The 13,773-nt window shown below is 42.2% G+C and overlaps 1 protein-coding gene across 1 annotated transcript in view; it reads left to right on the forward strand.

Annotated features, from left to right (window-relative positions):
* Window positions 1–6,174: 6,174 nt before the first annotated feature.
* LOC126161369 (cuticle protein 79-like) overlaps window positions 6,175–13,773 on the forward strand; it is an 82,854-nt gene continuing 75,255 nt past the window's right edge. Inside the window, exons 1-2 of the mRNA XM_049917137.1 lie at window positions 6,175–6,275; window positions 9,485–9,983. Coding sequence (XP_049773094.1) covers window positions 6,264–6,275; window positions 9,485–9,983 — 511 coding nt within the window. The 5' untranslated portion in view covers window positions 6,175–6,263. The remainder of the gene's footprint in view (window positions 6,276–9,484; window positions 9,984–13,773) is intronic.

Genomic DNA, 13,773 nt, shown 5'->3' on the forward strand with positions numbered 1-13,773 from the left:
AACTGCTGCAGTCATCAGTCCCCTAGAACTTAAAACTACTTAAACCTAACTAACCTAAGGACATCACACACATCCATGCCCGAGGCAGGATTCGAACCTGCGACCGTAGCGGTATACTCTTAAGGGGAAAACCATCATGGAAATAGAGGGTACCCGTAAAAGAATATCCCACTTTTAAATTTTAATAGTATCAACCGTAAGAGTTGCAGAGTGTTGGGTCGACGTTACACATCTAAAGAATAACTCAAACATCAAAACTGGACATGGTTGTCTCACTGGGAATTCCGCGATCGTTCATGAAATAAAACATGGCGTTTCAGTCTTCGATCGCTATTCTTTTATTTTCAGTTACCGGTTTCGGGCTAGCTGCCCATCTTCAGATCTGTTAGACAATGTTAAAAATGTAATTAATACATTTTAATTAATTACATTTTTAACATTGTCTAACAGATCTGAAGATGGGCAGCTAGCCCGAAACCGGTAATTGAAAATAAAAGAATAGCGTTCGAAGACTGAAACGCCATATTTTATAACTCAACAGTTTTAAATAAGCGCATTCCCGGTCGCTGTTTTGTCGTTTTCCTTCTTCCAGCGCCACGTAGGCCACGTACGCAAAATGGCAATTCCTAAGTGTGAAGCGTTTAGTGTTCTGCAGTTTACTAAGTTTAAGTTTTATTGCCATCCCCCTATGCCATCCGTCGATGGTATAGTCAATTCGAGGAGGGGAAGTGGGAGATTAATGTTTAGCGTACAGTCGGCAACGAGGTCGATAGAGATGGAGTATAAGCTCGGATTAGGAAAGGATGGGGAGCTAAATCGGCCGTGCCCTTTCAGAGCAAAGATTTAGGGAAATCATGGAAAACATCAATCAGGATGGCCGGACGCGGGTCTGAGCCGTCGTCCTCCCGAATGCGGGTCCAGCGTTCTAGCCATTGAGTCACGTGGCTGGGTGGTCAGTTCGAAACGATTGGATATCTGCGTAAAAGGGGAAAAGCAAGCGACGACCAGAGGCGTCTGAAGAGGATGCTTACTTTGTCAAAGCATCTTACCTTCGTAGTCCTAGAAGTCTGTTCGCAAAGCAAGCCTTGAACTTCAGTTGCCAAAGACAACAGTGAGGAAGATTTTAAGAAAACATTTACACGTTGGTCCATACCTGTTACAGTTGATATTGTTTCAGTTATTCCAGACTTGTGAACCCAACTATGGGAAGAATTGGATTTTTAGTTGAATGTGTGCAATATTGCTAAAGGTGCACATAATTATAATTCATAAGAAAAACTAGGTTAGTTTACCTTCAGTTTGATTTGTTATAAGTAGCCTACATTAAGTTGTTATAATATACCGTCGAAACTGGGACATTCTTTGACGATCACTCTGTATCCTATTAGCATGTCCTGCCAGGGCTAAGGAAGCCTTGTAAGACGAAGCATCGTGAGGAATTGTCCTACTGGGCGTTTTTGCTCCAGTACATGCTCATTCTGCACGCAACACAGTCCGGCATACTGCTTCTTTGGACTATCAGACTATGCCTCCTTCCGCTCCCGCATTCCCCTGACAGATCGACCAGTATGTCCTGTTTCCTTGGATGAAGAAACCATTGCTTGACAGACAGTTTCAGAAGGACGTCGAGGTGACTTCCGATTTGGGACACCAAGTTGATTTTTTCGATGTGACAATCAGTACGTTAATAGTCCATGTAGCTCTATGGTTCACGTCTAAGAAACATTCACACAACTTGTGGATGACAGTTATAATACTCAACACTCAATAACCTTTTCAATTATCCTAAAACAATATAAAAATTAAAAAAGTCAACAATGACGAGGTGTTTCTGAAAACCATATATCTGCATGCAGGTGCTTTATCCGCAACTACTGGTTACACGTCAGTGTAGACACATCTTCAGGTTTATAACTGTTATATTTTCATGATGTGAATGGAAAGTTGCGGAGTTCCAACATGGATAACTTCTCGAATACTGGGACTCCGTAACTGTCATCTGTATCATGAAAATATAACCCTAATAAACTTGAAGATGTGTCTCTACTGGGGTGAAACCGTTAGTTCCGAACAAAGCACGTTTATAAAGATTTGCGGTTTTTGGAAACATCCAAGCATTCCTGGCATAATCATTATAACGTTTATGATAATTTGAATGGTTATTAAGAGCTGCGCGTTTTTTGTAATTTTTCAGAATTCTGTATTTAATTTTTTAATTGTTTTTTTCTTTGTTTTTTTTTTTAATTTTTGTTTCTTTATAGGTTAATTAACGATATTTGTTTAAATGATCTTCGAAAATATCTCTGAATTGTGGTTTCCCTCCCCAGAAAGTTCTCTATACCTATTGAACTGAACAGATAACATACCCATCACGAAGCACTGGCTGAAGATCAACAAAGTGAAAGCGAAGCTGAAGATTTGTGCTAGAATATACAACAGCGCCGTGCTTAAAGCCAAAACTGGAGCGGTATATTGTTACGAAAGCCAAAGATGTCATAAGACTGTTGAAACGAGGATCATTTGTAGCAGATCTGCAAGGGTGAAGAAATCCATCTTCATTACAGTGCTAGTACTAAACACTGACTTGTAACTAAGGAAGAAATCCCAGAGACTGTTCGTCTGGAGAACTGCATAGAATGAAAGGGAAACGCCAGAAGAAACTAAAAGCATCTGTATCATAATTTAGTATAAAAATATTAGAAGATAAATGGAGAAGTAAGTTCGAAAGTAAAGATACACTAAAAATTAAGTGCGAATAATAAGTATATTTTTTGGAAAAGAGTTAAAAGAAGTGCAGTTTGGTGGGGCATCTGCTACTGCATACAAGACCAGCTTAAGTTCCTCTGGGTGAACGCAATGAGAGATAACGTTATTTTCTGAGGGGTACAAACTAAGCGATTACGTTTTTGTGAGTTATTTTCAAAAGATCATTACTATTATCACAGTTTTGTACGACCCTAGTACTGATTACAGAAATGTTCAATAATTACATTTTTTCAGTAACTGCCATTTATGCAGTGGAGGTTACAGGTTCCTCACATAGTCCAGCCACTACATACATATCTTGTGATTTGTTCCGTACATTGCTGGTGATAAAAGTGAGATATACACGCAACAAATGCTAAATATCTCAAGAAAACGTCTTCTAAAAGTTGTTGATAGTACCAAAGTTAGTCCAGAAATTGCTTCATTATTCGCTTCAAAACAGATAAATGAATTAACTGACAGCACAACACCTTAATAACTACATAAGGGCTACTATAGTCCTGTACAAAGAAATTTTTGATTATTATTATTATTACTATTACTATTATTAGAGTGGTTTAGACACAAAGAATTAACAGCCTGAAGTCGTTCAGTTTCTGTCAGTTCCAAAGTAAGGAATGCAGCACTTAAGTGATTTGCAAACAGTCAGTATAGTGCACACATCTGAAACTGTTTGATTTTAAAGCCGGTAGTAGTGAGAAGGTCAAGCAAGTACCGCAATGGAGAAGAGTAATTAAAGGATAAGAATGTTTTGTAACAAATGTCTACCACCACTGTGCTTTCTTATCTGAGAAGGAATTGTGGGTAGCACTTGCGATGCACCACCAATTGCTTCATCATTCATTCCAACACAAACACACACACACACACACACACACAAACACACACACACAAACTAAGCATCATTCATCATTCATTGTAGCGAAATGCAGGAAGATCTGCAGCGGATAGGCACTTGGTGCAGGGAGTGGCAACTGACCCTTAACATAGACAAATGTAATGTATTGCGAATACATAGAAAGAAGGATCCTTTATTGTATGATTATATGATAGCGGAACAAACACTGGTAGCAGTTACTTCTGTAAAATATCTGGGAGTATGCGTGCGGAACGATTTGAAGTGGAATGATCATATAAAATTAATTGTTGGTAAGGCGGGTACCAGGTTGAGATTCATTGGGAGAGTCCTTAGAAAATGTAGTCCATCAACAAAGGAGGTGGCTTACAAAACACTCGTTCGACCTATACTTGAGTATTGCTCATCAGTGTGGGATCCGTACCAGATCGGGTTGACGGAGGAGATAGAGAAGATTCAAAGAAGAGCGGCGCGTTTCGTCACAGGGTTATTTGGTAACCGTGATAGCGTTACGCAGATGTTTAACAAACTCAAGTGGCGGACTCTGCAAGAGAGGCGCTCTGCTTCGCGGTGTAGCTTGCTCGCCAGGTTTCGAGAGGGTGCGTTTCTGGATGAGGTATCGAATATATTGCTTCCCCCTACTTATACCTCCCGAGGAGATCACGAATGTAAAATTAGAGAGATTAGAGCGCGCACAGAGGCTTTCAGACAGTCGTTCTTCCCGCGAACCATACGCGACTGGAACAGGAAAGGGAGGTAATGACAGTGGCACGTAAAGTGCCCTCCGCCACACACCGTTGGGTGGCTTGCGGAGTATAGATGTAGATGTAGATGTAGATCTATCATCATTTTAAAAATAAAAGTGTTCCCGTAAATATCTTTCATTCCTCAGTTTAGTTAGGTGATAAAGTTGGTGATAATGTGGGGGAAAGAGGCGGTGGCAACAGGGGGCAGGAGGTGGGCGGGTGTATCAGCTAATGTCTGATTGCTCTCAGAGGTAATGGTCTAGACGGTGGCGTGTCCGTCGATGAGGTTTTAAAGTGCCGTACGCGCATTGGCAGAGCGTCTAGTCACCTCCACTAGCTACTGCACGAGCTAGTGATTCTTGTGGGACAGCGAGGCAGTTGTTCGCATTATCATAGTAGATGTTCGCAAGGTAAGTTGCATGTGGAAGGAGGTTTGAGACATCCTTAGAGTCTGAAGTGAGCATTGACAGGGAGGTATTATGCTTGTTGGCCCAGCTAGTTCGCGATATTACTTGTGGATTTTAACCGTAATAAAAGAAGGGAGGACCCCAACTTACAAATGGTGGGTTTCACAGTGTGATACCTAAACACTTGTCAGCTTTAGTATTAATGTGTCTCACCGATTAATCTTGTTCAGCAGTCTGACGGTATTTGAGAGCATTGTGTTCAAGTTTGTAGTTTGACGTGCGCTGCGTGTTCAGATAGTTCCCCGACCTTTCAGTATTTTGTTTTCCTGAGTGCCGTTAAGTTCTGTGTACTCATGTTTATGCCTACTGGTGCACTGTGTTTAAAAATTGTATGTGAACGGGTACCCTTATTCGTGCTAAATTTTTACTTTCAATTGTTTGTAAAGCAAATATATGTTTATAGGCCCGCTATGGTTAAGATTAGTGATGTCTTTTCAATAGAGCGAGAGATCTTGGCTAACCTGCGATTAATGTAACGCAAGATGCCTTTGAATTTGTGGTAAAGTTGATTTAATCCTTTACTGCCTGATATTTTATCCAAGTATTGGTACAATAGCGTTTACTCGCAGTTAAGAATATAATTTTATTCAAATGGGTCCCTGATTTAATACATCTTTTAGCTCCTTTATTTCGTTTTCAGCTCACATTACGCACAAGAAAGTATTTCTCCTGCCTTTAGAACATAAGGTATATAGTTGCTTATTTCAATTTTTGTATAAGTTTTATAATTCTTTCTTGTGTATGTGATAGATCACTCAAGAGTGTGATCCTTCGTGTGTCATGATAAGAATGTTTGAGAAGGGAAAGTTTTGGGAGGCTGGGCCTAGTGGTTGTTTTTGAAGCAAACGGATTGTACCTGATTTAATATTTAACTGTATATGTCGTACAGAAATATTCTTGTTTCCTTTGGTGGTATTTATTTTTATTTTCCAAATTTTTCAGCTGAGAATTTTTATTAGAGTTATTTTCTAAAATAAAATTACGTAATAAATTGTACGTGTTTACTTCTCGATATATGCGTTTGGTACCATCCACTATTGAATTGAATGTACTTCCTCGTGATAATTTTGAGATAGCACACTCCAAGTCTAGCAACCAAAAAAAAAAAATAAAAATGCCAAACTGCGCTTCTAGGGAAAACTTCCGGAATCCGGGAATTCCCCCCGGGAGAACGCGTGTGTTATGTGTTAACTTTCAGCCAAGGAAGTGCTGCCTCATACAATACGTTGGCGGAACAGAGCATGGCGTGCAATCTGCACCATCATGTTCTCCAAACCGGCTGCTGCGCCATGCTCGAAGCACTGCGCTGGGTTTCGCTAATTGGCCATTTGGTGGGGGAGCCGGAGACAGCCCTATATAAGCCGCAGAGAAACCACTCTGCAGCATCAGTCATTGCCTGCTCGCAGCCGACCATCTTCAGCAGCAGCAATGAGGATCCTGGTAAGTAGTAGCCACTGGTTTACAGTCATACATTTCCTCATAACTCTAGATTTTTAATTTGCTGTGTCGTTCTTGAGAATGAACTTACTTCGTACACACGATGGTAGTTTGATAAGTCTGGTAGAAAGCAGGAGAAAATGTCTATTTCGTAAAGAACTCGCCTTACTTCTCGACACAGTCCCCTTTTAGGGCTATACACTTGGTCTAACAATCCTCCAGTCTTTTCATCCCATCAGAAAAACAGGTACTGTCAAACTCTGAAAAATACTCGTTTACTGTAATTATCACTTCCTCATTTGACGAATATTTCTTCCCAAAAACCCAAGGATTCCAGTTAGTGAACAGGAAGAAGGCACTTGGTACTACATCTGGAGAATAATGTGGAACCAGTTCAAAGCCCAGTTCATGTACTTTCACCATTATTATCGCTCATATGTAGAATGGTGCATTATCCTGCTGAAAGAGTCCTTTTCTGCGTGCAAATATGCCTTTTCTTCAGCCACCGCAAGTTCCAAGAGATCCATCGAGGAAGCGTAATAGGTTCTAGCTATGGCTCTGCCATTTTCCAAGTGATCTATGAGGATTACTCTTTGAAAATCACAAAAAAACTGTGGCCATCACCTTACCAGTTGAAAACATGGTCGTTGAATCCTTGGCACACTTTCGCCAGCTTTTGTCAATTGTCTTGACTGCCATTTTGACTTTGTTTGGTAATGATGGACCCAGTATTCATCAACACCCTCATATCGGCGCAAAACATCCTGTGAATGGTGATTAAACGTCGCCAGACGTTGTGCTGAAATGTTCTGCCAGATTATTTTTTGATCGAATGTGAGCAATAGAGGCACCCACCTCGCTCACCCCTTGTTCAGAGCCAATTATGCACTCCCTGTACTGAAAAGCGTACAGTTTCGGAAATCTTAGTAATGTTTTTATTGTTATATCACGGATTTTGTAAGTGGTTTTCTTTGTGGGACCTCAATTGGATGGCTGGAGCGCTTGTCGTCTTTGGTGCTTGTACGACCACTTCTAAATTAATTAATCCAAAAGTAAACAGTTTTCATTGATATTGCAGAGTCCGGTTGAACTTCACCAGTTCACAGTCCAACCCTTCGAATTAAAACATTTAGTAACAGCACGAAACTCGGTTTTTTCCATTTTCAGTCTCAGACGACTCACTGACCAATTCAGACGGCTGTTAACAATGAATCGTAGGCTGTACAGTGTTGAAATTCTTTATACGATCCCTGGCATAATCAAGCTTAGCAACCAAAGAGGCGCAACAAAAATGTAACATGCTGTCATGAAAATTTATCAGACCTATCAGCCCAACATCATATATCAGAAAAAATGACCTGCATGCAAATTTTTCCAGTTTATTTTCAGACCATAAAATATAGCCTCAGAACGCCGCAGCTTTCTGTGATGTATCTTACTGTAATACATAATACTAGATGAAAATTTATGTTAAGTGCTAATACAGTCACTGACGGCTTCTTGTTTTGCTTTTCAATGGAGTCTGAATGCTGTCTTTTTCCTTCAATTTAACTGCCCATAAAATGACATCGTTTAAGCTCTCATGTTTGCATTAGTATCTTGTTCCACTGAACCACCAAAAGCAAGATGAAAGTAATGTCTCCATACATTAGTGTCCAGTTCACTACTGTATAATCACAATTAGAAACAGATACACTAATTTCATCAGAATCAGCTTTATTTACGCCAAGAGGTGTTCCCAGCATTCACCCATTTGTAGTGGGAAATTACACAGGGTGGTCAGAAAACTGTTTGATTGTATTTTCCGCTACCAGTTACGTTTATTTGTTTTATGTTTAGTTTAACAAAATAAAACAAATAAAAAACTAACAGCGGAAAATACAAGTATGTAACTATTGCGAACTTCATGGTTCCAAAACGTAGCATTTCTGGTCATAAGTAACAGCCTGAAAAACTTGTAAGCGTCTTGCAGGGTAGACACCTGGCGCAGTTTACCAGTTAATCTGAATTACAGTTAGCCAATCAGGCCAAAGCACTTTCAAATTGAAGGTGTCCCCCCCCCCCCCCCCCCCGAAAGCGTGTCGCCAAACGTTTTCTTGGGTATGATTTCATAAAATAAGACAGCGATACAAAAATGGGATATGGCACAGTAGCAAGGATCAAACCCGAGCCAATGGCTGGGCAGTCTCGTACTCTATCATCTACGTTATGAGAACAAGAGTTGCTAATTGTATCTGGCGGGGCCCCTTGGATTTGCGCGCAACGGCCTGACTGTCTAACTTCGATGCTAGTTAACTCGGAGTCGGCGCAACGTATCGAGTTTTTTTCCCAACAGTTACTTCTATGCACAACCTAACTTGTAACACATTTTCAATCTTTTCGAACTCTTTATATTGCGTGTGTCTCTCCTTAGAGTAGGCAGGCGCATTTTCTCGTAAGATACGCTCTATTTCGCTTTTGCAGTGTGCAGCTGGTGTCGTCCCAAACAAATGACGCTCATCATATCTTCCTAGCGACGACCAGTGTCGACAAAAAGCGTCGGTATGCTTCCCGTTACAAAGAAAATAATGTTTAAAGAGGAATTTTACGTGCCCATTCGATAGAACGGTATCAGATTAGTCTTGCGCAATATTTATTTTACTTATATGTATTAACAGGGATAATAAAACACGAAGAAAACCAGTACTCTCCACGTTGCAGCAGCGCCGCTCATTCGCTACTGGAATACTGGTTATTCTTCGTGGTTTACTCTCTCTCTTCCAACATATAGACAAAATAAATATCCCATTAGACTAATTCTGAGTGCGTTCTACCGAATGAGCGAGTACAATCCGCTTTAAAAAAAAAACATATTCTTTTTAATGGAAACAAACCGACGCTTTCCATCGACAATGGGTGTCGCACAATAGGCGAAGTGAGCTGTGTTTATTTCAAACACGAAGTTGCAGATATCTGCCGAAACACAGAGAATGCACCTGGCGACTCTTAGGAGATACATCCTATATATACTGCGCCAATCGAAGATTAATTGAGTTGTATAAAATATGATTGGTTGCTGTTCTTCTTCAAGTAAAGCGCCATTTAGTTGAAAGATTTAATAGTATGCTGACAGAGTATTACAGACAGCGAATGGGTAATGTGACCTTGTCAGTATGATTACATGGCGGTAAAGATAATTCGTCTGATATAGTTTCCATTAATGTGATTTTCAGGTGTGCGTGTTCCTGTTCGGACTGGCTCTTGCCGAGGAGAAACAAGTCGAAAAACGCGGCCTGGTTGGATCCCTAGGCAGCTACGACCACGGAATAATTGGCGGCTATGGTGGTGGGTACGGAGGTGGATATGGAGGCGGCTATGATGCCGGCTATGGTGGAGGTTTTGGAGGCGGCTACGGAGGCGGCTATGGAGGTGGCATCAGCTCGGCTGTTGGAGGCGCCAGAGTGACCAACATCGCCATCACCAAGCAGGTCCCTGTCCCGTACCCAGTAACTGTCCAGCGTACTGTCCCAGTACCAGTCAGGGTTCCTGTCACGGTACCAGTCAACAGGCCGGTACCGGTGCCCGTCCCACAGCCGTACCCTGTCCCTGTGCAGAGGCCAGTCCCAGTACCCGTGAGCGTCCCTAGCCCAGTCCCTGTACCAGTACCACAGCCCGTCGTCGTCAACCAGCCGGTACCTGTCGTCGTGGGAGGCGGAGCTGGTATTGGCGGAGGTATCGGAGGCGGCTACGGCGGCGGCTATGGCGGCGGGTTCGGTGGAGGCTACGGTGGAGGCTACGGTGGTGCCATCGGCGGTGGCTACGGTGGTGGTTACGCTGGAGGCATATCTGGAGGCTATGGAGGCTACGGGAAATACAGCCACTAACATCAGCAGCTGACCCCAACATCTCAAACAATACATGACACCAGAGATTCATCTTTCATTCTTCATCCCTGTTTGTAACTACAACAGAAAATAAAGCCAAATGATTAAAAAAAGTTAGTTGTTTCGTTTTTGCTACTTTTGGATTACGGATTTTAAAAGAAGCAACTGCAAATTCAGGATGATTCAGGCAGAAAGAACAGATTTCCGTTGTTTATTACAGTCTAATTATGGAAGTTAGAAACACATTGCACATGTCACGGGCTAGAGGAAGGTTCAATGTGTTATGTTCACATAGACACCGCACCATAAATTCAACATGAACACGATACGTTACTCGAGAAATATAGAAACGGTGGTCCGTTTCATTCCACAAACGGATCAACAGGTCTCTGTTTACTCAACATGAGCAACATGCACTGCTCGACAAAAGTCGAAATGGTAGTCGATTTCTTTCCACAAACGAATCAACTTGTCCCTGTTTAGTCAACAAGGGCACAATGCGTTGCTCGAAAAACATGGAAACAGTAGTCCATTTCATTCCACAAACCAACCAATAGGTCCCCATATGTTGAATGCACTTCTTCAGGCATTCGAATTCTCAGATCTTGAAGAATAACTGCCATTGGTGGGACGAAATCTTGCCCTTTATGCATCCTCAAAGATAAAAATCGTAAGGTGTGAGGTATGGTGGCCTGGAAGGCCAAAAAACAATGTACAAGGTCTTGTTGTCCATCTCTTCAAATGCAACGTTGTGGGATGATGTTGTTAAGATAACGCTAAACCTCAAGATGAAAGTCGGGACGCCGTCATGCATTAAAATAAAATCATTAGAATCTTCGTGAAGTTGAGGAAACAACTAATTCTGTAGCACGCCCTTGTATGGCATTTCTGTCACAGTTTACTCCACAAAAAAGAAAGAAAAACTAGGTACACAGATATGGCACGGAACACATTCTGTTTCGTTGAGTCTCTTTCATGTTCCACGACGACGACAAGATCTTTTGACTTCCAAATTTTTATATTATTGTGGTTAACGTTACCTGATAGATGAAACACCGATTCGTCCGAAAAGATGAGTCGTTTCAGGAGAACTGAAATCCAGAAATCGTACCTTCTGTTACAGTTACCGCTACGCAAATGTTGCAGTAACTGCAGGGTGTATGGCTTCGCATGCAGGCGTCATTTCAGAACACGCCACAACGTTGTTTCACAAAGCTGAAGTTCGAGGCCTGCCCGTCTTGTGGACTTCCGGGAACTCCGTGTGAACGCATGTCGGATACGCTCGACATTTTCATCAGGTGTCGGTGGATGACCAATGCTCTTCCCTTTGGATATGCATCCAACTTCGAAGAATTTTTTACATCAGTCATAAATCTGCTTGTGCAGAGGTAGTTTCTTGTCGAATCGGCGGCGGAATGCACATTGTACTTGGAGAATGAATTGAGTGCGTGCGAATTGCAACGCACAGAATGATTTCTCTTGTGGCGTAGCCGCCATATTGCTACCGAAAAACAACAGCGCAGCTGTGTAAGAACTTCAAGCTTTCCTCTATCCAGTGACATGCACAATGTATTTCTGTCTTTCACGGTGTGTCTGTATTAAACAACTGAACCCGTTCTTTCTTTTTTGAATCAGCCTGTAATGTACTGAGCATTTCCAGAAACATTACAAATAGTATCACATTCATCTATAGCAGTAACAACTGCTGGTTTATCTCACTTGATTGAACACAATGTTTCTTTGTACTTCCGGGCACTCTAACGAGACGGTCGCCTTATTTCAGTATAAATATACAAACACCTGAAATTTAGCGAATTTATTTCTGCTTTTCATCCGTGAAAATCGAAATCACTTTTAGAAAACAAACTGTGTGTTCATTCGTACTCTTTTAAGAAGGCAATCGTGAGAAACTGCAGTAATGTCGATGAATTTCTGATGAAAGTGTGGCTATAACGTCCTGAAACCAACCACTTTATTGTATCAAGTGCTGTCAGCAGATTTTAAACTCAAAAGAATTACCTTTGCATACTGAAATACCTTTTTACTGACAGCAGGAAGGTTTTATTGATGATTCCAATACACTGTACTATTCCACTTCTTGTTAAAAAAAACTATAATTCAACATAATCTCCGTCCAATGCGACGACTTTGCCCCACCTTACTAGGAGCGCTTGTGTGCTCGAATGGTGTTACTCTACCGGTCGACGTAAGAGACAGTCTCATTGCATCAATAAACTCCCCATCAACCACGTTCTGCTCTCCGCGGAGTGCATCGTTCATTGAGCCAAACCGATGGAAGACGGAAGGTGCAAGGTATGGGCTGTAGGGTGGATGAGGTTCTGTCAGCTCCTCTCGATTCACAGACTTGCGTGAGACCTTGCGATATCCTGGAGAAGGAGAACTTTGTTTACATTTTCGGGGCAGCGAACACGCTGAAGTCGTTTCTTCGGTTTGCTGAGTAGAGCGAGAGAAATCGGATAGTTTTGCGCGACCTTGTTCGATGATGACAGACGCTCACTGTTAGGTCTCCGCAGACATTCTGGAATGCTCTGGTTTTCCGCCAAAAGAAACTCAATGAAGCTCTCTGCTTGGCACGCATCTCCATCACAGGCTCCATTTTGAAGGCTAGTACAGCGCTGCCACCTACCGGAATTTCATGAAACTACAGAGGCTAGCTCGGGAATATTCCATGACGTCCCACAACAAATCCTGCATTTTGTCAACCGAAACTGGCTGAGAAAAAAAAATTGTTGCACTACTTATTGAACGCCTCTCGTACATAAGAACCATGAAAATCGCCACTAAAAATAACGACTTAGCTCTTCCCAGTCACTCTGGAAATAAACATCAATTAAAGTGGCTCGAACGTATTTACACAGATTTTGGCTAGTAAAATTTCCTCTGCTCTCCACCCCCAAACAGTTGCCACGCCTTTACCGTTGTGTCCCACCCTCACTCCATCTCCACCCCCTCCATCTCCTTTCCCAACGCAACTTCCACTGTGTACCCTTCCCGGATGATGAGCTTCGCCCTGACATTTGCCCTTCCTACCAACTCTAACCCCATCTTCCTGCCTCCTCCTCAGGGCTCCCTCTCCTCCCCCTCTCTCCCCCTGAGCGGCTTCCCCCTCCTACTCCCCCTCCCTGTCTTGTGCCCCCTTTCAGCGTCTCTGCACTCCCTTCTGCCCTGTTTTCCCTCTTCATCTCCCACCCCACGTGTCTCCTGCCTCTCCATGTACCCGCTGATGCCCCTACTCTCTTCATCCCGCCGCTTTCCCTGCAGCCCCTTGCTCTCTCCTCCTTTTCCATCCTCTCTGACCTTTCCCTCGGCAGGTCCCACCTGGCAGTTTTATTCTTCGTCGTGTGTGCTACAAGTGGGTTTTAAGTATGTTGTTCTGGAGTGTTTTTAATACTGTGGCCGACTTTTAACCCGTGCATGTCCATTCAGTGTCTTCTCTGTGTTTTAAGAATCGCCAACTGTGTTTTTTTTACTTTCTGGTGACTTTTTTTTAACTGTCCCCATGAACGTCTCCATGTCAGTCTATTTTTACCTCCATTTTCTCCCTTTACTCTGTTTTATGTTCCCCTTTTCTATCGCCTTATGTATGTAACATTTTATGCTTATTTTAGTTGCCATGT

Source organism: Schistocerca cancellata, chromosome 2 (assembly GCF_023864275.1).
Source record: "Schistocerca cancellata isolate TAMUIC-IGC-003103 chromosome 2, iqSchCanc2.1, whole genome shotgun sequence".
Taxonomy (NCBI): Eukaryota; Metazoa; Arthropoda; class Insecta; order Orthoptera; family Acrididae; genus Schistocerca; species Schistocerca cancellata.